The sequence below is a fragment of the Manis pentadactyla genome, chromosome 7 (genome assembly GCF_030020395.1).
Source record: "Manis pentadactyla isolate mManPen7 chromosome 7, mManPen7.hap1, whole genome shotgun sequence".
NCBI classification, from domain to species: Eukaryota; Metazoa; Chordata; class Mammalia; order Pholidota; family Manidae; genus Manis; species Manis pentadactyla.
Window position 1 is genome coordinate 708,666 of NC_080025.1, and position 25,454 is coordinate 734,119.

Here is a 25,454-nt window from a genome sequence, read left to right on the forward strand (position 1 = left end):
AAAACTCCAGAGATGAAAATATTAGACTTTGTGGCGTCAATTTTGAAATCCTTTAAAAAAACAATGAGACCATTGATTATTTACAACTACATGGTAATTAAGGAAATAATCTTGGGTGGTTTCAATGTCAAATACTAATTTTAAAACCCCTGCACAGCCAGTGTGGGCCATCAATATCTTTTCAGAGCACCCCAGTTATTTTCATCAGGAGTGTGTTGGTGTGAGAGTGTGTGCACGGGGGTGGAAATCGTAATAAGAAACTTGTTGCTGCTGTAACCTCCTAAGTGAATTTGTGGGCAACAGTGTCTTTGTGGAAAAGGGCAGGAAATGGGTTTGTTTTACAAACACAATAGCATATGCTTTATATATTTGTCTAAAGATACATTATTGATAAATTTAGCTAAATTCCAAAATACAAACAGAAGGTGACCGGGGAGAAAGGCCATTCATATACAGTATGGAAATAGGACATACTCTTAAGGGTCATGCTGTGTCTGTAGAGTCCCATCTAATTTGGGTGAGAATGCAGGGATATGGTTTCTCGCTGCATGCCACCACCCGTCCCACTTCCAGGCTCAACAGCAGGCAACTTGCTTCTCGATGCTTTGCCGACGTCACCCACCTGTTCCCCATGCCGTGTGGGAGGCCACTTCTGCAGGCTGAACGTTAGCTTCGTGTTCTTCCTGCCAGCCCCATGCACACGGTGACCGGCCGCCCAGCATGTGGCTTCTCCCACTAAATCCAGTTACTCATTAACATTCACATGCAGGATGGAAAATAAAAATCTTGAGCCGCAGCTGATCTTATGCTGACCGTGAACCCATCCTCATTTCTGTCAGTTAATCCCACAGGATCACCTGTAATGCCAGAAGGCAGTGGTGGGGCAGGCACCTTCCCGGGCTCCGCCCTGCCCTACGGGGAGGATGGTCACAGAGTGTAGTGGGGGGCTGGCCAGGGACAGAGCCAACTTCTCACCCTGGAGCAGAGCGTTGACCTGTAGGAGGGAAGTAGGGAGGGAAGTGCACACGCCGAGAACCTCTGGGATCCCAGACGAGCTCCTGGCCCCGGGACCCGGCCACGGAGGACAGACTAGACATCAGACTCCACCCTTCATTTGGGGTGTGTAAAGATGCCTCTGAGAAAGGGGAGTCGTCTGGAACCTCTCCCTGGGGGGCTGGGCCTGGCAGGGCAGAGCCCCTGAGTCCCTGAGCCCCTGGTGCCCACTGTGGTCTCACGTCTGAACCACTGACCTAACTTCTCCTTCTGAGTATTTGTGATTCATACCGTGATTGTGCACATTAAAAGCAAACCGTGCCAGGGGGAGCACGCTGTGTCTTCGCTGTGAATGGGATCGGGTGGCCTTGAGAACCAAGAACTCTGTGCTAACACGTCTCCTCCCCCTCTGCTGACCCCCACTGGCTCCGCCCGCATCCCCTCTCTGTGCTGGCCACTTGGCCCTGCTGCAGGGCAGGGACCGGGCTCACCCCCATGCATCTCAGGTCGGGCCGGTCTCTCACGAGTGCCAACATGAGCAAGGTTCAGAGGCATGCTGGGAGTTTGCATGGGAAGCCCACCTCACTCCCCACTTCAGGAAAAAGTCCCTCAAAACCCTGGGGTGACCAGGCCAAGGCCGCTCCACCTAGACATGCCCCGTCCAAGTAGGCCATCAAGGGGGCTCCCCCACAGACATCCCCGGAGTCCTGGCCAGAGCACAGCCTCTTTAGCCCTGGTAAAATGTGGGGAAACCCACAGAATACGCTGCCCCACAGCTGCTCCCGTTAGGAACTCATGCTTGGCTCTGCCTTCGGCCCCCACACCTCATCGGCTCTGTCCCAGAGGTCAGCTGGCAGCTGGGCACACCCGTGTCTTCATTCCCTAACATGGCACCCCCATTCATCCATCCACGATGCTGGGGTGCTCTGCTAAGTGTGCAGATTATCCTCTTTCCCCAGATCTGACCCGGCCATCGAGGTGACTTAAAGGGGAGGGTGGCCCCCTGCGACGTGCAGAGCGGGAAGCCTGTGACCCCCCCACATCCAGCCACTCTGTGGGGTGAACACACTGAAAATGTCTGCAGTGGAGGGCAGCTGTGTGCCCGGGCGGTGCGCCAGCTGAGTTCTCACCGCCTCTCGGCGCCTTAGCACGGCTCTCACCTGTGTCACAGACGCCGATGTAATTTCGTTTTGTTTTCATTTTAAATGACACCACAAAAGCTCAAGTACTCGCTCAGGGCAGTCAGGACTGTGCCGCCCCAAGGAGCCGGCGCTGCCCTGAAGAACCAAGGGCACGTGAGTGGGCCAAGGTCCGAGATGAAAACAGTCACTTTGTCCTGTGCCCGGTGAAAGTAGTTCCCGAGGCCAGCAGGATATTTTGGGGGAAGGAAAATAGCATTTTAAAATACTATGACCCTGGAATAAAAGCAGCATGTGAGGCCCTAGGGAGCTGGCCAGGAGCTCCAGACCAGCAAGCCCACGCCCTAGGGCCAAGTATGCGTGGGCAGAGCTGACCCTCCAGCCAGCCTCCTTTGCCCCCAGTGCCCCTCGCCTCCCTGCCACTGTCCCGCAAGGAGTAGCCTTTGGTGCTAACGGGAATGCCCGTGGCTGCCACGGGGCTGGACAGCATGTGAATCACTTAAATTAGCCCAATCTGGAGTTTTGCCAGGAGACTACCTAAATTTCAGACCATTGTCTTTCTAGAGTTTATTTTACATCCAAAGGAGGTGTCAGCAAAATTGCTAGTTCTTAAGTAGTATCTAAAATGTGGTTGCAAGCCCAGGGATCTGACAGCCCCTGAGGTTCCCCTTGACCCCAGCGCCTCACCGACAGGGGCCGTCTGACAAGGCGCTTCAAGGTGACAGAGTGATGCCCCTGGTGGGCGCAACACGCAGCAGCGGCTCATGACCTCATCCGGTTCTCAACGCTCCCCTCAGTCACATGCAGACAAGTTGTGGTGAGAGCTTTAAGGATGCAAATGAAAGATCAATCATCCCTGTACTTGTAATGGGATAGGCACAGAGCGTGATCTTACCATGAATTCTTGTGCCGGCAAGAGTTGCCTCAGACCTCAGGGAATCAGTCCCACCCACCATCACAGTGAACGCTCGTGTGACGTGGGCTGTGCCAGCAGCCCCTCGGTGGGCCTGGCTGGGGGCCTGAGAGAAAACTGTGCCTTTCATTCGTTGTTACCGACCCTTTGGACCCGCATGATATAGAAACCCTGCTGTGAAGGCTGCAGACGCTCTGCTTCAAGATACTTCACCCCTTGGAACTGTGACTGTTGGACGCAGTCTTGCCGTCCTGCTGTTAAATCGAGGAAAACCCAGCGCTCTCCTTCATGACTGGACCTGCACCCCAGTACACACACGAGGACCGACCTCCCTCTGCGGGGCTCTCTGCCATAGTGCAGGGTAACGGGAAGCCGCCCCGTCTCAAAAGAAAAACAAAGCCAACAAGCTAACACCCGTGCAGCTGCCTGGGCCTTACTGGACCAAGTTCTCCCAGTCGTGCTGACTGATGGGAAAGTTGGACTCCAGGCCTGGGGCAGACCCTGCCTATGCGGACAACACTTAGATTGTTGTGAATGGAATGCAAATCTCAAGTTACTACTGAATCCAATTCTCTGGATTTTTAAGTTAGCTTAGGTATTAGTAATTGAGGTCCTGGATTTGGAGGGTGAAATTTCAATTATGAAAAGTAGACTGACAAATTTCATGTGGGTCTTTGGGGGCTGCTTTCTGTGATTAGTTGAATGAGAAGTGAAACTTCTCACAACTTTGAACATCTCTGAGTCATTCTCTTAGGAAGATAGCATTTTAAATTTATAGAGAGAGGAGTTATTTCAAGAACTACTTCATATGCAAAGAAACTCAGGTGGGTGAAGATAAAGTATAAGATTGATTGTATTGGGTGTGTGTGTGTATATATGCATCTGTGTGTATGTTTACATACATAAGTATTTTATAATTTTGGGGATGGAGAAGACGAATCCACACATGTGAGAAACTATAAGATACTGACAGATTCAAATTCATAGAATTACGAATCTGTTCATGGTAAAAGCAAACAAACCAACAAGCTGAAAGGTGAAACAATAATAAAACCAGGAAAGAGTTTCACAATGTAAGTGACACATAGTCACACTCCTAATATGCATAGAGGTACCTCACAAATTAGCAAGGAAAAAAACACCACCATAATCTAAGAATGGATAAAGCCCTGGAAAAGACGGTTCACAGACTTCATAACCAGTCAAAACTTTCTGGAGAGCATTTTCACTTACCATTGAAAACTCAGTCTGAAACTTCATTCTAGAGACGTCGTTAGAAACATCTAATGATGTTCACTATTTCATTGTATATTATTGCAAGAAATCCTAAGTCACCTAATGCCCAGTAAGACTTGGGCTGTACTTTGGGGAATTTATCCTCTGGATATACTTGCAGCTATAAGTAGTGAAAATACTAAATGTTACTCATCACAACACTGTTAGTAACAGCAAACGTTCAAAATAACCCAGTGCCCACCACTGGGACCCGATACAGATCCGATATAGATACACAAGTATTCAAGTACTACAACACTTTCATAGACTCTAATGGAACACTATGCAGCTGTAAGATTGAGTCAGACTGTTAGGGACTGAAAAGGAGAGATCCAGACTATATTAATTTTACAAAGCAAAGTATTGAACAGTTTATAGCATGCCACTTTTATATAATAAAGATGAGGAAATAGGAATAAAATTAATATAATTTGTATTACATAAAAGAATAATGGACAAGTAAATAAAGAACTAATAAAAAATCTAAGGAGTGCGGGGAGGAAACAGATGCCGCAGGGGGAGCGGGGCGCCTCTGGCTCGCCTGCCGTTTGTGCATCTAGTGTCACACTTTCATTTATGCCCATGTGTCCTCTACTCAAAAGTGCAAAGAAGTGACTCAAATAGAAATAGAAAATGTGCTAAATAAATTATGATCCCTCCAGATGGTTGAATTAGGAGCAGCCATTACGTATAAAGAGGTGCCTTTACAAATTGAATGATGTCCGTCAAATTGTACAGTTGAAAGTCAGTTTAGAAGCAGTAAATGGAATTCCACTTTGCCCAGGATGTGGAAAGCTGGAAGGTCCACCCTTCCCCCTAACAATGAGGGGAAAAGCAGGGTAACTGCAAAACCCCGACTCGAGGGGGCGACCAGTGCCGCGGGCCCCCTGCAGGGAGGGACAGACCACCCCCCCCCCGTGTGTCCAGAGGCAGCCAGGGTGCCTCCTCCTTTCAGAGCCGCCCCCACCCCATGCCCCTCACCGCGTATCTGACCCACTCCACCTCCCTCTGCTCTCAAGGTGGACATGCTGACCCTGGGCCCTCCCAGGCAGTCCAGGACCCTCTCCCTGCCTTACAGTCGGCTGATGAGCAATCGTGAGTCCCACTGCGCAGGTGTGGCACTGCGGGTTGGAGATGGGGGTGGAATCCTGCCTGCGCGGCGGTCCCGTGCCTCCTTCCCATACACACCTGGGGACCCTGAGCACCTCCTCGTACCTGCCTGGACTCGGTGGGCAGCTGCTACTTTACGATCAGGGAACTGCCTCTAAGTCTTCATTATTGAGTATGATGTTGCAAAGAAAGTATTTCTCTGCAGATACGCAGCTACCAACCCCACTTGTTGGCAGGATCCCTCCTTCCTCTGCAGCCCCATCAGGAGCTGTCCTGGGACGCCTCCAACCCCTTCCTCTCCGCGTGGCTACGAGGAGTCCTGCAGTAGGTCACACCAGGGGCTTTGTCGTTCCTTGTGCCCTGCGTCCATGAGTGTGTAACCCTTCCGCTCTAAAGCCCCGGGGGCGTAGGGGACATTCTGCTGCGACTATCCTTTGCCCATTTCCCTAAAAACACAACAGGACACTCTCAGAAAGGTCATACTTCTAAAGAACAACGTGAGAATCTCCTCTTTTTGGACATTGTCGCCTTGATTGCACTGATCACTATGCAGAAATCCATTGCAGTCGTTCAGCTTCAGGAAGCAGAGTCCTTTGAATATCCTTATGGCTGGCTTGTTGGGGAAAGAGCTTCGGCTGGCGCCAGCCGGCCACCGTGGGGGTGTCTGGGGCACAGTGTAAGGCCAGTTTGCAGAATCTGCGCCTCCACTGATTTATCGATTTCCTATTGTTTTCCTGCTTCCCAATTCATTAGTTTACGCTTTTATTGTTAATTTTTCCTTTTCATCCCCTTAGATCTATTGCATTATTTCTCTCACTCTTCAGCTGGATGCCTAGTTCCTGAAAGTGGTTAAGGTCGTACGTATTCGTAAGAGCGAATCTTCAGCTACTTACATACCTTGATCTGTGGTGCTTCTGTTTTCACTGCTTTCTAGATATTCTGCAATTTTCTTTTATTTCCACTTTGATCAGGGGTTGAAATGAAGGAAAGGTAGGCTTACTGGGGTAAAGATAGCCACTTTTCATTATCTTTCTTCTTTTTAATCACTTTTTCAAACTTTTGTGATGCCCAAGGTTCTTAACACTTGTCAGCCTGCTGTGAGGGAACCAGATCCAGAGAGAGAAAGGACCGCCGTTTTCTCCCGTCTTCACCGTTTCTGATGGTGGGCTCGCTTGATTTCCCAGAAAGCCGAGTCGTTCCCTGTAACACCCGCAAAGTGCGTGCCCTTGCCCCCCAGGCCCCCGCGACCCACCCTGTGCATTCCCAGTGCTGCTCCGCTGCCTGACGCGGGCTCTCCTGCCCAGGGAGCGGGGGTGTGGGCCGGCTCACGCTGGGGCTCTCCACGGAGCTCGGGCGGCGTCCCGCAGAGAGGGTGCCCCGCCGGGCGAGGAGAGTGGTGGGGCGACCGCTCCCCAGGCAGAGGCCACTCCCTTCGTGTTGGCGGACTTCAGAGCCCCTCAGCGGGAGCCCAGGTGGGCCAGCAAAATGCCGCCGCGTCAGACCAGGTTCCCTGGGATGAGCCGGAGTCCAGCCACCGCTTCAGGGCTGTGCTCCCAGAGACCGCACTCAACAGGGAGAACAGACAGGCAAATCTGTAAGATTTGGGGCCAAAATCAAATAAAATTAAATCTAATACTAGATTTGAAGCAGCAGTGAATTTCATTAAGCCAGTCATACTATCTGTGATTCTCCCTAGTATGGTAAAGAACATTTATTCTATTGAATTCATGGTCATCTTTGGTGCATGACACTTAATATATGAATTCATTAATTTATTCATCCAGTAAATTAGTATGTGTGAAGGCCTGAGTATATAAATAATTATCAAGTAACTAAATGAATAAATAAATGCACAGATTGCCAGGACATTAACTAGGCACCTAAAACTAGCTGATTAAAAATTACAGAAATCATTTCACACAGTTAAAAAGTAAGGTTTTGATTAACTGAATTGTTTTTGAAATAACCATTTCATTAGGATACCAATATTTTTAAAGGCTCTTTCATTGAGAAATTTGACAACATATATCAAAAATATTTATATTAATTCCACTGTGGGAACCTAAGGAAATAGATTTCAATACAAAGTTTAATGAAGAAAAAAAATAGTAAGTACCAGAAGAATTTCCAACTCTTCAGAATTATTTGTAGTAAAGAATTAGAAACACTAATAGCCATTAATATAGGAAATGTTATATTCACTTATTTGTCACCAATAAAAAATGTTTACAAAGAGTTTTTCATAATATAAAAAAGTTACATTATTATAATTGTAAAATAGGTTCTGCATCCCATGAGCTCTCACACTGGAATATTCACAGCCCTGCCTGGAAAGGTGGTGTGGGGTGCGGGCTCCTGAGGCGGCCCCTCCCTCTAGGCCGCTCCTTCCCTTTGAGTGTGGGCAGGGTCAGTAGGTGTGAGCGGACCCATCCCCTGGCTTTACATCATGTGGCAAAGCGGACCTCACACCAGGGGCCGGGGCCATCACCCTAGCTCTTCAAGAGCAGATTCCTCCAGCTGGTGGCAGGAGGGGAGGCTGAGATTCAGTGCAAGAGAGAGATGTGATGGGCCACTGCTGGCTCAAAGGTGGGCAGTCCACATGGGATGAACCTGCTGGGGGGGCCCCCTGGGGCCAGGGCCCTGCCCAGTAGCCAGCAAGAAGCAGGGCTCTGCCAGCAACCAGAATGAGCGTGTGAGTGGGCTCTTCCCAGAGCCTCCGGAGGAGAGCTGAGTCTGGCTGTGCCTCGGTGTGTCAGTCAGGGCTCCCCAGAGCAGCACAGCAAGCAGGGTGTGTGTGCATGCGTGTGTCTGTGTGTGTGCTATGTGTAATGAGAGAGAGAGAGGTTGTAAGGACTGGCCCGTGCAGATCTGTGGGCAAGCAAGCCTGAATTCTGCGGGCACCCCAGCAAGCCAGACGCCAGGGAAGCATGATGGGGCAGCTGGTCCAGAGGTGGTGCACAGGCGACATTTCTGTTTCCCCAGAAGGTCAGTCTTTTCTCATAAGACCTTCAACTGATTAGGCAGAGCCCTCCTGTGTTATGGAGGGCAATCTGCTATGCTCAAATTCTGCTCATTTCAATGTTAATCACACCTAAAAAATCCCTTCGCAACACTATCTAGGTTACTGTTTGGCCAGATACCTGGGTACCAAGTTGACATGTAAAATGAACTGTCTCACACAGCCACACAAAACAAGTACAGGAAGGCACTGAAATAGTGACAACAGTTATCTCTGGGTGGTCGGTTTACAGATGAAATTTTATCTTTGATACTTCCTAAATTTTTTCCAAAAGTATGTATCGGTGTTAAAGTAAGAAAAAGCACTGAAAGTCGGTTTTCTTCTAAGCCCCCTAGTAAGCTATAAGTACTGTTTTTCCAGCATAACACTGCATTTGGAAATGAATAATCCTTGTGTTGAAAGTTAGCACTGTAATAAATTTATGCTCAGCAGCTTTATTAGATTTTTCAGCTATAAGCAGAAATAGAACTTCATGTGTGTTTTAAAACCTGTACTCAGGTACAGAACATACCTGGCTTCCATTCATCTCCCCCACCAGACCTCACACGTGTCTTAGTGTTCCTCACACACGGCAGGTCCTGAATACGTAAAATCTGAAATTCATTCTTGGTGGTGCTGCCATATTTTGGCTCTACAAGATGCATTTTAAAGAGGTGTCTGGTGAGAGTGTGCCTGCAGAGAGGTGGGGTCCTCGAGGACAGGTGGGGCCTATTGTCTCACCAGGGAGCCCTCCTCCTGGGTGGGGTGAAGGGAGGATCCTGGGAGCGCCACTGAGCTCAAAGCTCTCGGAAACCACCTCCACCTGCAGCACCACCGTCTGCATCTGGGTTCAGTGTGTATGTCAGGGGCTACCTGCTGGAGACTGAATGTGTCCCCCCCAGTGCGATGGTGTCAGGAGGTGGGGCCTCTGGGGATGAGGAGGTCACGGGGAGGAGCCCCATGGTGGGATGGGGACCCTGACAAGGGGACCCCAGGGCTCCCAGCCCCTCTGCCAGGTGGGACACAGCAAGGAGACAATGTGCGCCTCTTATTTTTATGGAGTGGTAGGTAATCAAATGTTTCATCTGTAAAATCAACAGGGGAAAGATCAGAGGGAGACAGGCAGTAAGGAAGTGCATTTCCTGCTGCGGTGATGGTTAAGTTCAGGTGCTGACTGGGCAGGTGGCTGTTACAGAGCAAGAGGCCCGTGCTCCCCAGCCCAGCCCCGTGATACGGGACATACCTGGCTTCCCTTCATCTCCCCCACCAGACCTCACCCGTGTCTTAGTGTTCCTCACACACGGCAGGTCCTGAATATAGTAAAATCTGATGAACTGAGTTGCTCATAAGGACGTTTTCACCGGGCCACCTCCGTGGGCTGTTAAGGTAACAGAGCGGCCTTGTTAACAAGCTCTTTTACTGCCACTTCGTGTCCAGGAATCTGTTTGTTAGGCCAATAATTTTCCTAAAACTTTTTTTCAAGGTCATACAGAACCACTGCAGAATTTCAAGTAGTAGCCGATATCCCTTTTAGAAAAATCGATTGGACCAGATGGATACAATTAAGTGTCTGTCAAGAAATGCAGGTGAGAAGTGGGGGCTACTTCGCGTCACAGTGGGGTGGAGAAAACAGGCCAGTACTGGAGATGGTGAGGGACAGAACTGAACAGCATGGCGAATGAGCTCAGACACCACAAGGAGCAGGGACCCCCAAAGGCCGTGGCTGGGAGGAGGGCTGGTTGCGGGGAGGGGGGAGCGTGCACCGGCTTTGAGGACCGAGCATTTAAGGTGGTGCAGGGAAGGGGTGGCTTCCACAGTCCTGAGGAGCAGGTCGCCTCCTCGGCCCCCGGGGACAAGACCGGAGACAGGCTGCGGCTGGAACCTGCTGTCTGCCCCCAGACATGGGGAACAGAATCACGTATGGCCAGTGGGTGTGGGTGGAGTGTGTCATGTTCGGGCTGGACACTGAATTGCCAGCATGAGACCCTCCAGAACTTTCTTTCCTTCTGCCATGGTGACCAGTGATTCCTGGGCAGTGGCTACTACACCATCCAAATCCTTAGAGGAAGGGTGACTCAGAGACCCTGGGGGCCTTACATGTGCATGTGGCCCTGACTTGGAGGTTCAGTCTGTCCTATGGACATGACCAGGGGCCTGTTTGGGGAAATTACAGGAAAAGAACCACCTGAGAATAGCTGGTGGGTGCAAGCAGCCAGCGGGAACGCCGGGGCGCCTGAAAAGATGGGAGCAGGTGATGACGTGCTGATGACCACCACAGGCAGCCGGAAGGTGCCAACAGCACAGATTGGATGCATGGGTGCAGGTGGGGGGGAGTGTCTGGTTCCACAGGGCTCCAGGGAGGCTGGAGGTTCAGGCAGCCTGCTGGGGGGGACGGTGTAACCGGGGAAGGGGCGCCAGGAGGTGCCTCCACTGATGTACTTCCCGAGAGTTTTGCCCCCATGGTGCCGCCCATCAGTGACATGTGAGGTGATGTCTGCTGCAGGGGTGCCCTGGGCTGCATCAGGGCCATCCCCACAATCCTGTGCTGGGCCCTCTGGCTGCTGCCCCACTGGCCTCGGCCTCCCCACCCTCATCTCGGCAGTCACCCTCCCTCTTGGCGGGCATGGAGAATCCCCCCGGATGTGCTGACGCACATTCTGACTCTGGCTCTGTGTTCCCACCCGTTTCCCTGGCTCTGCTTCTCAACAGCGGCTCTGCCCCTGCCCCCACCTCTCGCCCACCTTCTGCTTGACGCCCATGTGCATGGCCATAAATACCACCTTTGTGCTCATGTCTCTCAACTTTTCATGATGATCTCTCTCCTCCATCTGGCATCCCAGGCTTGTGTGTGAAACTCGTTACTCGGGACACCCCTTGCCAGGCTGGGTGGACACCTCTGTGGTGACCCTGTGGTGACCCAGAACAGGCAGGAGGGATGGTGGACATGTAACATGGCTCCCAGGGCTGCAGGGTGACTCCGTGGCTGGCCGAGCCCACTCATCCTGGGAGAATCCTTGGGGTTTTGCGCTGTCATCACAGCTCTGTTGTCTTTCTTCTCCGTGCCAACTGCATTTGAGGGAGTGATTATGGACTCTAACTTTCTGTGATGGTCACAGTCTGAAACTACCTAGTGAGCTCTTATTAGTGGTCTTGGTGCACATCTGTCCCGGGAGGGCATAGCTCTGTGGACACTGGGCTGTGCTCTGTGCCTCTCCTGGCCTGGGCAGTGACTCACATGTGCTGGGCGCTCAGTGAGCGGTGGTGAAGTGGTTGGGTAGCAAGGTAATTAATTAGTAGTAATGTGCATTGAAAGTATGAATTAGTGAGCAAATGAAATTAACTCATTAGTGTACAATTATTACTTAAAAGCCACACAAGCTGCTTGGCCTGGCCGGCAATATTCATGGCGTGCTGTTGGTCAGGCTTTCCCTGAACATTTGAGTCATTTTGGGGGGACTTGAAAACTGGCTGCTGGAATGCACAGCCCTTTCGGACAGATGCGAGAGCCACATTTCCCGGAGGTGGGGGCGTCTCTGACTCAGCAGGCCCAGGCACCCTGCCTGTTGGTGAGCAGAGGCTGATGACCACCACGTGCCCAGTGACCACTCAGTGCTGAGAAGCGTGTCATTACCTGTTGCCATGTGCCCCATGCCAGGAGGAAGCAGAGACCCCACCTGCCACTCCCTGGGTTGGAGCCCAGCATGCAGCCCAGAGCTAAAGACTCACCGTTGCCTGTCTCTGATTATCTGTGGGACCGGCCCTGCATGGGATTAGGGTACTCAGGACCAGCCGTGTCTTCCCTCAGGTTCCTCCGGGCCAGGAAGGGCTATTGCAGTGCCTGACCATCTAATACTGGATGGGGTCCAGTGCAAATGTCAGCTCCCGTCCCCTCAGCGGGAAGTGTCTGACCCCACTGTCCGCCCAACTGGATTGCCTGGTGGCCGGCCACACACAGCTCTCTGCTGTGTCCGGGCCGGAGCCCTGGGACACGTATACCGTTGCTGCTGACGTGCAGATAGGAGTCCCGTCTCCCCGCCCTGGAGGGAAGGCCTCACCAGTGCGCCTGTCATTACTTGTGGGTGAAACGGGTGAAGGCCCAGGTTCTCTGAGGAACCCCTCCACACAGCCCCCCACCCTCTGGCCAAGCAGTACTTCTCAAGCACAGCCTGGCCCACGGACAACCTGCTGCAGAAACACTGCAGATATTTAATAAAATGCAGGTTTGGGGCCGACCCCTCCCGTCTAAATCCAGCTCCGGGAACATGCTCTGGGAATCTACATAATTTGCAAGAACCTGGAGGTGTCGATACAGGTCAGCATTTGGGAAACCACGGAGTGGGGTTTTCTTCTTGCCTGGTGCCAGCTTTTAAATATCAACTGGCAACTGTCAGAAACTTTTTTCGAAGAGAAAAGCTATTTATTTGGTTAAAAGAAAAAATCTCAAACTCGGAGGAAGGCATGCACATAAATAATAATGAAATGATCTTAGGCAAAAGAATAGCGCTCCGTGACAGGCCCAGCGTGAGCAGCCCCTGGGCCTCCTTTCCCGTCCCTGCAGGGAGAGATGCTGGCAACACGGACAGGGTACGCGGATGGCAGCCCCTCTGGTCACGGAGGGGGACAGAGGTGGCGCGCAGCCAGCCTCCCCACCCTCCACTGTCGGGCCTTGCCTGCACCCAAATTCACTCAGCCCTGGAAGGAACCCCCCCAAAGTACATGGGGAACGCCTGAGTGTCGTGTTCCTTGTCAGAAGGAAGGAAGTATGCATCCGGGCGTTGGTGACCTGCTCAGCTTCCTGCTGCCAGGACGGACAGACAGACTCAGCCTCCAAACCAGGGCCCCTACGCCGGCCCACACCTCCCCTCCCCGGGGCTACATATGCACCCTGTCCCCCTCCGTGGGTGGAGAGCTGACGTTCCCCTCAGGGCGCGAGGCTCACAACAGCCTGAGACCAAGGCCATGTTCACGTCTGAGTCTCAGTCCACAGCTGGGAGCCGATGACAGCGACAGCCGCTCCTGCATGCCCGAACCTGGCCAGCCCCTGAGACCGGCCCACACCTTTCACATTAGGTCGAGAACTTCCTCCATCCTTGTTTGCCCAACGTGCCTCTGCAGGTGAGGCTTTTTTAGGCTCCGGAGGGCCCCTGTGCCCTGACGTCTCAGGGGCCCACCCCCTTGCTCGCCTGTGCCCTTACATTGTACGCTCTGTCCTATGGTGCCACCTGGGTGCAGGCCACCATCATCAGTGTCACCAGAACAGAGGCTGTGGCTCTCTGTCTGGGGAACACCCTGCCACGTGGTTTTGCATCCATTTGAACTGTTGATTTATCACACAGCTGTGACAGTCACTACAGACTCCTAAACTGTAACATGGCCGTGAGGTAGCACATGACGCCCTGCAGACATGTGACGTGGACCTCAGCGGGGACACCCCTGCCCTTTGGGGGCCAGGCTGATGGTTGCACGTCCCTTAGAGACCAGGCCGACCCCAAGCAAGGCGGCCACAAGCACACACGGTGGGAGCCACATCACGCGGACCTGCTGCATCTTCTCCCAGTGGTGCCAAGACCCTGAGCCAAGTGTGTTTTTGAGAATTCCTTCCAAATCTACCCCTGGACATATGCCTCGCTTCAATTCACAAATGACATAAGACAGCCCTTTTTACATCCGATTTGTACCAGCTTTGAAATGATTCACAGACCGCACAGCTCACCCATTAGATGCCTGCTGTTCAGGGGTGTCCAGACTTGTGCAGCCTTCATGATGGTGGATTTTACATTTTCTTCTCAACAAAGAGAAACTGCCCCAGCAGGCAGGGACTCCCCCGCACCCTCCCCACCCCACTAGCCGCTGCCCTGCTTTCTGTATGGATTCGCCAGTTCTGGGCGTTTCATATAAATGGGATCACACGGCGTGTGGCCTTCTGCGTCTGCTTCTCTCGCCAAGCACGGTGTTCCTAAGGCCCATCCGTGTTGTGGCGTGTGTCAGGCTTCCTACCTTTTTGTGGCTGGGTGATGTTCCGAGAATGGATCTGCCACTGTTCATTCATCCACCACCACCTGATGGACATTTAGGTTGTTTCACTCTGTGGCTGTTAGGGATGATTCTGCTGAACATTCCCCTACGGGCTTTCGAGTAGACGTGTTATCTTAGGTACATACCTGGGAGTGGAGCTGCTAATGTTTGACACACTGCATGTAGTCTTTGGGGGAACCTCCTAGGCAGGTTTTAAAGTGGCTGAACCTCTATACCATGTAACAATATAAAGGTACAATGTATTCTACACTACACTGTACTGTATATATTACACATATATGTTCACTACATATTATATGTACATACTATGTATACTGTAAATATATGTATATTTACAGAAATTTATCCCATTTAAAATGTTTCTTTTCTTATTTGTATTCATTCATTTGATCTCCAAAGGCCCATAGACACATAATTTCACAGTAAGAGCAGATTTTCCTTTGTACCTGCTAACTTTGGTCTCTTGACATCACAACACAGAATGTAAATATTTGGGGCTTTTCTTTCCTACCCGTCATTCTTTCTGATTTTTGAATCTCTGCTTCCCTTATAGTGGAATATATGTTATCCCCCTCTGCACAGTGTTGCCATCTTTTGCTTAAAATACATTCAGAAGTTGAACAGTAAAGCAGTTTGAATGGGAGAAATAGATTTTTAGGATGACATTTGGTCTCTTTAAAAATATATCCTTCAGAAAATCAGATTCTGTTAAAATGTATGTGCTGCCCAGCAAGCTCCTTGAGGACAAGGGCAGAGAATCAGTCGGCCTGCCTGCGTCGTAGGTGCCCAGTGATGTGAGATGAGGGACCCACTTTGCTGGGTCAGCACGCGTGGGGAGAGCATTTGACACCGAATCATCTTTCTGGGTGTTGGTGTCCGTGTCTCAGAATCCCTCTGTCTGTGCTGACACATCATACATGCTCACTGACACTGGCCTCTATTTTGTGTCTCTTTGGAAAACTTAATTATAGGGAAAGATGATCGCAAATTGAACTTAGAAATAAACCTCATAATGTTGGATGCCAGAGGATTGAATCGGTAACGTCTGTTCTGGTTCTGCTCCACAATCCCCAGTACAGCGTTGCTAGTGAGGCCGGTTTTTGTGATAGGGCTCCAAAGGTCTTCTGATCAGCAGTGTTTTCAATAAGAAAGAACCTAGGCTCACCTTGCAGCAAAGCACCTGGACACAGGACGCCAGACACACCCAGCTCGTGGGCGGCTCCAGCTGGCACTCTCAGCACCTGTGACAGGTCCAGTTCCATCATCACGCCAAGTCCTTAGTGATGGATGCAGGTTCTCCAACTCCTAAGCAAACTGGGACACAGACCCTAACAGAAAGGGAATTTATGAGAACACGGGGCACTTCCAGACTCTCCAGCAAGGGGAGCACCAGGTTGGGAGAAATAGTTTGGTGAAACCAGTCGCTGCCAGGACCTCACAGGAAATACCACAGGGCCCGAAATCCTGTTTCAGGAGCCTGGAGAACTGGCCGCAGTGGCCACTGGTCACCGCCGAGAGCGTGGACTCCACTTTGTGCGACTGCTGTGTACTGAAAGCTTAAGACACTTTCAGTCTAAATATGGAAATAACCTGGAAAAAAACTTTCTGACATCAAGTGATCAATAGTGAGATTATGTGAAATGTGCATGAAAGCCACTGGAATGGTTTTCTTTTTGTAAGAGGAGTATGCATGCATGCGCGCACACACACATGCATACACACACATGTGCGTGCACACATGCACCGCTGTCCGATGTGCAGAACGTGCCCAGCAGGCAGCAGAGGAAGGACAGCTCATCCGTGCTCACCCCTCCTGTCTGCTTCCACTTAGGAGGATGGAAAGGTGCCACCTACAGTGAGCACGTTTATATAAAGAAAATTGTTTTCTTGTATTTCTGCTCCACATGAGCTGCAGAGGCCTTACTGCTTTTCTAAGTGACAAAGATAAAGGAGACAGTTTATTTTGTCTAGGTTTTCAAGGACATTTACATGGATCTGAGTGGCTGAATGCCGAGGCCTGGGTAGCATATATTTTGTCATGTAAATTTGTTTTCACAGTGACCTGAAGTCACAGACGGAGTCAGTGAGCCTGTGACTCTGCAGACAATCCTGGAACCGTGTGCAGACAGAATTGGCAGATCCTGCCGCCTGTCACAGGGTCACGTGTTCACGCTCAGCTTTCCCAGTCAGCAGGTCCATTCATGCCCATGACTGTCTAATGTGGGCATTGTTCAAAAGGAAGAAAACTAGAAAAACCATTTTTTGTGTTACTCCAGAAAACTTTGTATGGTTTCCTGCCAGAGTCCAGCTCCAGTGGGCAGGGGGGGGGGAGCCCGAAAGGATGAGACGGAGTCGGCGTATGGAGAGACAGGACACGGAGTCGGATGGAGGTGGTCTCTCGACAAAGTGCCGATGACAACTTTATTTATACCATTTTGCACAAGGATATTATTATTTTTTATTATTCTGATGATTAATTCGTATAGGCAGTTGGTTAATAAGTATAGGCAAGCTTTTTTCTTTCTTTTCCTTTCTAATCTATTCATGGTTGGTCAAGCGTTAGACAGGTAATTGTTTTTCTGTTCCTTGACCGAAACTTTTCCTATCAACATGTACTTTATTGTGTTTTACGTTTCTATGCAACGCAGTTTTTAAGTAGTGCATGTGACCATAGGAGCGTCCAGTATGTAGCAGCGACTATGGAGTCTATCAGCTCAGGGTGAAATACAGGTCACCTAGTGCCACAGTTAGCTAGGATTCTTTCCCACAAAAATATTCTTAGAGGCTTTAATAAATTTATAATCAATCTAAAATCATAAACTCATATCTTCACCTTATACCCCTTTATAGGGCACAGTTGGAAGAAAACTAAATTTCTCCTTCTTATCTACATTTCTTTTTCTTCTGTGTAGATACCAAAATCTCTCTGACATATGCTACACAGGTCTCCATGACTCCACTACTGCAGGGACTAAACGAGTTCTTACATGGTGAACAATGCAAGGGCATTCATATCATAGAAACTGTTTCTGTTTTAACTACAAACCTTAAACTATAAACAATCACATCAAATATAATGTATGATTATTCATTTGATTTTTATACTTTATATGTGAATCTAATAAAATGTTAATGTAGTAGGTAAATGCATGATATAGACAGAAAGCATGATTTAGAACTGTAAGAAGGCAGGTGTAGATGATCAGGTTTGTGCCTACAGACCAGGTCTTAATCTAAGCTGAACAAGGGCAATAAAACATCCACAGGTGTAGAAGATTTCTCTCAAAACTGGGGGGGTGAGGTTCTAAGCCTCACCTCTGTTGGCCCCCTTTTTCTCACCTGATGGCCCCCCTGCGACTGTGCCTGTCTTAGGTTGTTCCTCCCTTGAGGAATCTTACCCGTCTCTGGCTAACCAGTCATCTTCTGGGGCCATGCAGGGAAATTTAAAGCTGGCAAGTGAGAGAGAAGTAATGTTCTTTGAAAATGTTAGTTTTTCACTTCTTTGCAGATATATGCCCTGTGGCTTCTATGCCCAGCACTTGTTTTTGAGGTATCTTTACTTCCTGGAATATGGTACTTGGTAATTTCACGTATGAGGCACAAATTCTAGTAAAGGGCTATGATTAGGAAAGAAGAAAAACAAACTATAAAAGTAGTAGAGGGAAGAAAACATGAAATGATTAATTAAGTGTCAACAGGGTTATTCTATTCAATATTCTCTCATAACTCTATTTCTAGAAAACTTTCCATCACTAGTTTCACTAGCATTGTAAACAAGGGGGGCATTCTCAGTGGAAATGGGGTGGTCAATGTTTGACTAACATCAGGTTTCAGTACTTTATGCTAAGATCGCCATTTGGCCCCTGCATGTTCTATTCTTCAGGACCACTGTCCTGAAAAGCTTTTGGGAAGTTTATGTTCTCATCTTTTCCGTGCTGCTTAGCAAAGGTTAGCTTAGTCTTTGGCAACAATGCAAGTAAAAACAAAGCCAATAGTATAATGGAGAATAACAAAATCAAGGTGGGTAATAGAGGGAGCCAGCTGCGAGGGCCCCTGATTTGTGGGGGTCTTCCTCCAGCCTGACCTTTGCTACACAGCTTGAGTAGCATGGCTCCTGGCAGTTTCCTTTTCAAAATTTCCTAGCTCCCGTCAGGTCTAGATGTGGAAAAGTATTTCCATCCCTCAGGCAGGACGCCGAAGGAGTTCTCACTCCAAGAGAGTGACCTAGAGGCTCAACGGGGACTTCAGAATGATTTGTGGTTCCCCAGAGTGGGCTTCCAAGGACAAGAAGGGGTGTCCTGGGGTGGGCACCGGGAGGCAGCCCTGGTCCCCCAAACATGACTGCACCCCCCAATCTCAGCTCCTGATTCTCAGCTTCCAGCCCTGTGATTTATAAGGATAGCCCACCTTCCTGGCACTACATTACACACGCTAAACCGTTAGGGTTTTTAAAAAAAATCTATGAAGTCTAAAAAGGCTGAAGTGTTTATTTACTGTTTTAACAACTCAAAATAGACAGTCACAGAGGACAGAAACTTTCAGGTGCTCTGCTTTCTGACTCAGCAGCTGTGACCTTGGGTCACTCAAAGCAGGAATTCTGGAGCCCGACTGCCTGGCCCGGAGCGTGGCTCTGCCGCATGCTCTGCAGCCTGCGTGAGCGGCTCGGTGCTGCCGCGCCTCATTCTCTGTGACTGCATGAGGGTCGTGAACGCCCTGCCTTATGGGATTCCCTTGAAGGTGCAGTGGGTCGGAACAATGTAAATGCTTACAGGGTATCCAGCATGGGGTGCAGAGCAAATGATAACCGTGGTGAATCTGTGTTTGAAAGAAAGAAGTGTTCTTAGTTTTCTGTAATGGCAACTTTCCCTGAAGGGGCATACCCAATTTTGGAATGAAGAGATCAGAAGGAGTTAGAAAATGTATTTGAAACACAGGATCACAAAATATGCTAAAGCCTGTGGGAGTGCCATCCAAAGGGCACCGATGGGGCCCCAGGCCCTCTTGTGGAGGGGGTCTCTGCTCTCAGCTAGACACTGTGGCTGCAGAGGGGGCATGCAGTCCTCCTTTTAAGGACTCTCCGACCTCTACTATGAGACTCGTTCACCAGAAGAGAGGGCAATAATAGTGGAAGAAAACAGCAGGGTCAGTGTAAGTGGTAGAAATACAAGGTGAGAAATCAGCTATTTCAAGAAAACAGCAGGAGAGGGAAATGCAGAATGTTTACATTTTTACAAAGACAGAAGTGAGGCTGAGAGCCCAAGAGTCAGGGTGTCCCCTGAGGCACCCCCTCCTGTGCAGGTGGCGCTGCACTAAACACACACAGAAACACACACACTCATGTGGGCTCCACTTGGGCAAGCCACCCTAAGCCCCAACATGCAACAGTGCCCAGGTGCTGTGGGCATCTCGCCACTCCTGTTGACTGTGGCCATTTCCGTGGGTGGGCACCCAGGTGGCCGTGCTTGGTGCCAACTTGCCCTGCTGGCAGTCTGCCCCGGGGTGCACAGGAAGCAAAGGGGAGGTGCCCACAGCTGCAGATCCCTGGCCTGCCGCAGCCCGCAGACAGTGGGGGCCCAGGCAGAGGTTTATCATGCTTCTTTATGTGTCAGACCTGGTATTGGCTTAGAGCTCATTTCTGCCCCATTTTCTTTCCATCTTTTTGTGTCTATTTTGGGTGGAGATAAGGGAGGTGGCAGGAGCTGGGATGTGTTATACTGGTTTGAAAATAATATTCATATTAGAATAGGTAACTAAATTATAGTCTATTAATATATAAAATGTTACTAATTTCAGCAAAAATGATGACTTTCAATCTATAACACATGGGCTTCACTTAATCAGAACTCATAACTGAGCCCAGTTTTCTCTGCTGTTCCACCTTTAAAGAAAGAAGTAAATCAGAGAAGAAAGTTACATCCAGAGTTTGCTTTGAAAAGCCAGGAACAAACTCCACCTGGCTGACTGGGGTCAGAATCGGCGACCTGGGGTCTGTGGACATTTTATCTGCAGGCCTGTGTGGTGTTCCCGTTGTGACCCAGGATGGGAAAGAGCAGTTGATCATGTCTGTCCACATTAATCCCGCTTTTGATCACATAAAATGGATTTTCACCGAACTGTGAAAGATTGTCAACAAACCCTGAAAGGAAAGGAGTTCAGCTGGGTGGGAAACGTGGCCGAGCGCCTCCCCTTTCTGCCAGAGGTCCCCAGGGCTGTCCCCAAGGCTGTCCCACACTTCCAGCACTTCTCAAAATAGCCAGAAGGGAAACCAGAGAACATTGATTTTTAAGGGAATTTGGAAGGAAGTGATCATAAGATCAGATAACAGGTTTGAGTTCCCATCGCTGTCTCTGCCCCACAGCCTAGTCTGGAAGACTCCCCGTAATCGAAGGTCAGGGCAGCCCTTCTACTGTTTCTTTTATTTTTCTGAGTGTGTGAAGTTGCCAAAAGCCAACGTGATTTTTATGAGACTCACAGTTTTGGGCCTAAACTCAGGAGCCGAGTATGCTATTACACTGCGTGAACTACCAGGGCTTTTCAGACCCCTTTTAAGGGGGATGATCCTGACTTCACTACCTGGCCTTAAGAAGCCAGGCATCACAGCGGTTTGGTAAAAAGCCTCCACTGCTACGTGTGGTGCGGCTCGCAGCTGCAGCATGTGCCCCAGGGCAGTCGCGGGGCAGAGGTGTTGCTGAAGGCCGTGGCGCGCCGAAGCCTGGCAGCGGCTTCTCGGCATTGTCCCAGTGTCACCAGCCCTGCCCTCTGCTGGGTGTTCACGGGAGCCCTCTCTCTCCATCCCCTCTCTCTTTCAGCCAGAGCTACCTGCAAGCGGCCAGTGACCTGCCTGCTGACCGTGGCCTGGACCTGTCCGCCGGCTACGACTCCCCGAAGTTCCGCTCCCGGAACCAGAGCTACATGAGGGCCGTCAGCACCCTGAGCCAGGCCAGCTGTGTGAGCCAGGTCGGCAGCCTCCCCACCCCTCCCCGGGTCTGCTCTCTGAAGCCCCTGCAGGGAGGCGGTGGCCTGCCTGTCTAAGGCCGAGGCCACGAGCAGATGTGAGGTTCCTGCCTGGCACTATCTGTGATTACAGACCCGCCAACTCTACGGGATTGTTCTCCCACATTTATGGCCACATTTATTGTTGCTCTCTCCATTACTGACCTCTGAGTAAGGGACAGCTGAGCGGCCCCTTTGTGATCTAGCTCAGGGTCTCTCCCTTTCCCCTCGACATCTGCCCAGCGATGGGGGTGGGGGGGCGGCTCCATGTGGACCCGGTGGCTCTGACAATGGCGGCTTTCTCTGTGCTCTCCAAACTGAGACTCTGAGGTCCAGTAAGAAGAGTCAGACACAAGCTGCGGAGTCCGGGGTCCCCCAGAGAACTGCGTGTGTCCGGCTCACAGTGCTCACGCTCAGGCAGGACCCGTGGCCCCGCAGGAGTGCCAGCGCTCGCTCCGCCTGAAGGTGCAGCTCCGGGGGAAGGTGGCTCAGCAAGACAACAGCCATGCTTTGTGGGGGAAACAAGAACTGAATTCTTTACGTTGCCAACACGGTTACTGATTTTAACTGCCTTTGAAACTGCTTATGCCAATGCTAAGCCGTTCAGGCTTACACGTCCCGCTCCGTTCCTCTTTCAGTGGAGAGGCCGGAGGATCCGAGCTCTCGTCAGAGCCCTGGGCCGGCAGCCCCTGTCCCTGGGCATCAGCCTGGGGAGCCCCTTCGCCTCCTGAGCATGCCTTCCCACCAGTGGAGGTCCTGGTGCCTGCCCAGTGGTCTTGGAAGAATAAATGATGTCACAGGTGTGGCACAGTTTGCAGAGGGACAGCCCTGGTGCCTGACGAATTTGGGGTTCTTACGTGGAAAGCCCAGCTGATGGCAGCCTCAGGAATGGTAGCCATTGTTATTGCCATGTAATAATAGTACAGGCCCCCCAGAGTAAGAACAGGAGCCCAGGGACCAGCAACCAGATCACTGAGGAAACCCGTTTCGGCATAGAGAAGGTCCAGGATGGTTTCAGGAGACAGGAATCAACAAAAGAGATGAACTGGACACATCACTCCCTCTTGACTCCTCCTCACACCCAGGGAAGGGCCTTCAGGGCCACTGATGCCCCTTGAAGATGCCGCCTTCCTGCCCACCTGCACTGCCTAGTTTACCACAATGCAGCTTTTAAAACCAGGTGTTCCCCAGCCGGGTGCCCAGCAGAGGGACCAAGTGATTTCAGCGCAGACGCGGATGGCTGCTCTGGGCTTTTGATTTGCCTGCAACAAGCCAGTTCCCATTGAAAGCCTGTGGTTGTGGTGCCTCTGCAGAAGCTGCATGGAACCTGCTGAGGGTCTCTGGGACCCACCATCCTTATCTGGAAGAAACCTGAGCTGTACACAGGCGCCCCCACCACCATGCCTATGGCAACCCCAGCTGGGATCTCTAGACGCAGGAGAGTGAAAATGGCGTGTCCTCCCGTCCCTTCTATCCGAAGACACTTGTCATTGTACACATAGCAAAGCAGACAGGTCAGGTGTTTGAGGTTTTATTTTAATGACTCTGACATGTGGAATTCTAAATCATTCCCAAGACTGAGTTCTATGATATAACATTAAATGGAGCTCAACCTTCAGTCCTGAGAAAAATACAGTTACTTAAAATAACCCTGGTACCCTGGCCCTGGGTGAAGGGGGTCACACCTGGAACACGAGTCCAGTAACTCAGCATCAAGCCCCGGCCAGTGTCCACAGTGTCCCTGCCAGCACAGGGTGGGGTGGCCGCAGGGATGAGGAGGACTGTGTGGGGGCCACGTCTGGGGCCTCAGCATGCTCAAGATGCTTGCATTTGTGGTTAAAGCTGTTAAACTCAGCATTTTCTCCTGCCCCAAAGTGACATTAAAACCCTGACAGCCTTGTGAGGCTGCTTGCTACTCGGCTTCTTTTCCGAGGCTCATGAGTGGGGCTTGGTCTCCAGCAACGAACGTCCTGGTCAGCAGGTGGGACTGGCAGCAGTGGTGCTGGGGAATGGGGTGCGTCAGGTGCTATGACATTCATCGCTGGGAATCTCGCTGAAGATTAAAGCTCTCGCTGTTCCAGAACCATCAGCAGATGATGCAGGCTGCATGCAGGCCCCTCAGGAGGTCGCTTGTCCAGAGCTCTTGGGCCACTTACTCATCGCTAGCCCTTCTCAGAGGGCCCAGAACTCACCAGTTTGTCAGTTCACTGAGCAGGACCCCAGTCGTTTTCATTCTGAGAGTGGTGTTCCCTAAGTGCCGGCACACAGCTGGGACTCGAGCTGTGCTGCCCGCCACTCGTAGTCAGTGCTCGGTGTTCATATGTGTCCTTACTCTGCATCGTACGCAGTGATGCCCACATTTTCCTATCCCCAAAACACACCTGGAACAGTAGCCCCTCAGCCCCTCCGGTCCTCCTCGTTGGATCGGCACGGGTGCTACGACACTCAGTTTTGCAGAGGGCTGCAAGTCCCAGCTGTGCTGGGTGCTTCTCTCGGTGCTTGTCGTCCAGAGCCACCCAGCCAGCCGTGCCATCGCCGGCCCCACCAGGTGCTGGGGCTCCTTCCCAGCAGCAGGGACTCGGCAACGCCATGCAGGACACACAGCAGCCACGGCCCCAAGTCTCAGGGCGCAGATGGGTAGAGCCATGCAGGGCCTGTCCTTCTGTGACAGGTCCACCTCCCTGAGCACTGTGTCCTCAAGGCCCGTCCATGTTGTAGCAGGTGTGGGAATGGCCCTCCTCGTCAGGCTGGATAGCAGCCACTGTGTGAGTGACACATTCTGTTCATCCGTCCACCACTGAGGGACATGCAGGTCGTTTCCCAAATGGTTTTGTGAGTAACGCTGCTGAGCACGTCCTGCACGGTGTCTGCTCGTGTCCCCGTGTCCAGTTCCTGTAGAGAGATACCCAGAGGTGGCACTGCTGGGCCACTGTTGGTCCTGTGTGTAATGTTTTGAGGATCCACTGAACTGTGCCCACAACAGCCGCCCCACTTCACACCCCACCAGCTGTGCATGTGGTCCCCATGTGCCCACAGCCTCGCTGTGCCACGCCAGCTCTGTTAACGCCACCTGCCGTGGCCTCTGAGAAGCCCGCCTTCCCTTGGGGGCTCCTGCCACCCTCCTGCTGTCCCCTCCCCATCATCTCATGGTCCCCTGCCTTGGCCCCTCCACCCCCACGTTCTCTAGAAGCAGCTTCACTTTTCCAAGTCTCCCTCAAGCTCTCCTAGAACACATAATTTCAGTTCCCTTCTAGACCATTTTGAGGTCCTTGTCAACCACTTTTTAACTGTTTAGGGGGGAATTTTTATCATCATTTCTAAAACCTCACAGGTAAGTTTTGCAGCTAGAAGCGCCAGCCCAGGGAACCTTAGTGAAATTTTAATCTTTTGTTTGTAGAACACATGTGCAAATTCAGTAGCCTCCCTCCTTAAAGGAGAGAGTGCCTGTCCCCTGGTGGCCTGCAGAAGGGTGTCCCTGAAGCCTTGTGTCGGGTGCTGTCATGTGGCAGCAACATCACTGAGATGTTGGCCTTTTCAAGTGTCTAATGTGGATCTTTGGCATAAAATGATCTGAGACATTCTGGTATAATTCCACAGAAGGCAAAACAGATTGAAAGAAATCTGCAGTCCAGAAAATGTCACATTTTAAACCAGTATGAGTGTTTCTGCCGCATCCCACTCACTAGGTGCGTGAGGCTGACTTGATGGGGCAGCACAGTTTGTCTACGCCCGAGTCTCTGTGCAAAGTCAGACATGCTCTGTCCATCCACATGGATGCAGCCCATTGATTCCTCCCTGGTCTTCCCTCCCTCACAGCCTCCCAGTTCTCTGTCCACACTGGCTTAAGGCGGGTGGGCAGCCTGCCTTTAGACCCCTCAGCCCCACCTCCACCACCTCCAGAACCAGTGACTGGGTTACACTTGCTCAGATTGGTCAGGTGAAGGGGCCACAGCTCTGGCATGTAAAGCACCGAGGAGAACTAGAGGTGGCACATACC

The 25,454-nt window shown here is 50.9% G+C and overlaps 1 protein-coding gene across 1 annotated transcript in view; it reads left to right on the forward strand.

Annotated features, from left to right (window-relative positions):
• Positions 1–10,099: 10,099 nt before the first annotated feature.
• LOC118918937 (disks large-associated protein 2) overlaps positions 10,100–25,454 on the forward strand; it is a 67,724-nt gene continuing 52,369 nt past the window's right edge. Inside the window, exons 1-4 of the mRNA XM_057505026.1 lie at positions 10,100–10,346; positions 10,602–10,751; positions 19,113–19,206; positions 21,274–21,421. Of these exons, the coding sequence (XP_057361009.1) occupies positions 10,100–10,346; positions 10,602–10,751; positions 19,113–19,206; positions 21,274–21,421 (639 nt within the window). The remainder of the gene's footprint in view (positions 10,347–10,601; positions 10,752–19,112; positions 19,207–21,273; positions 21,422–25,454) is intronic.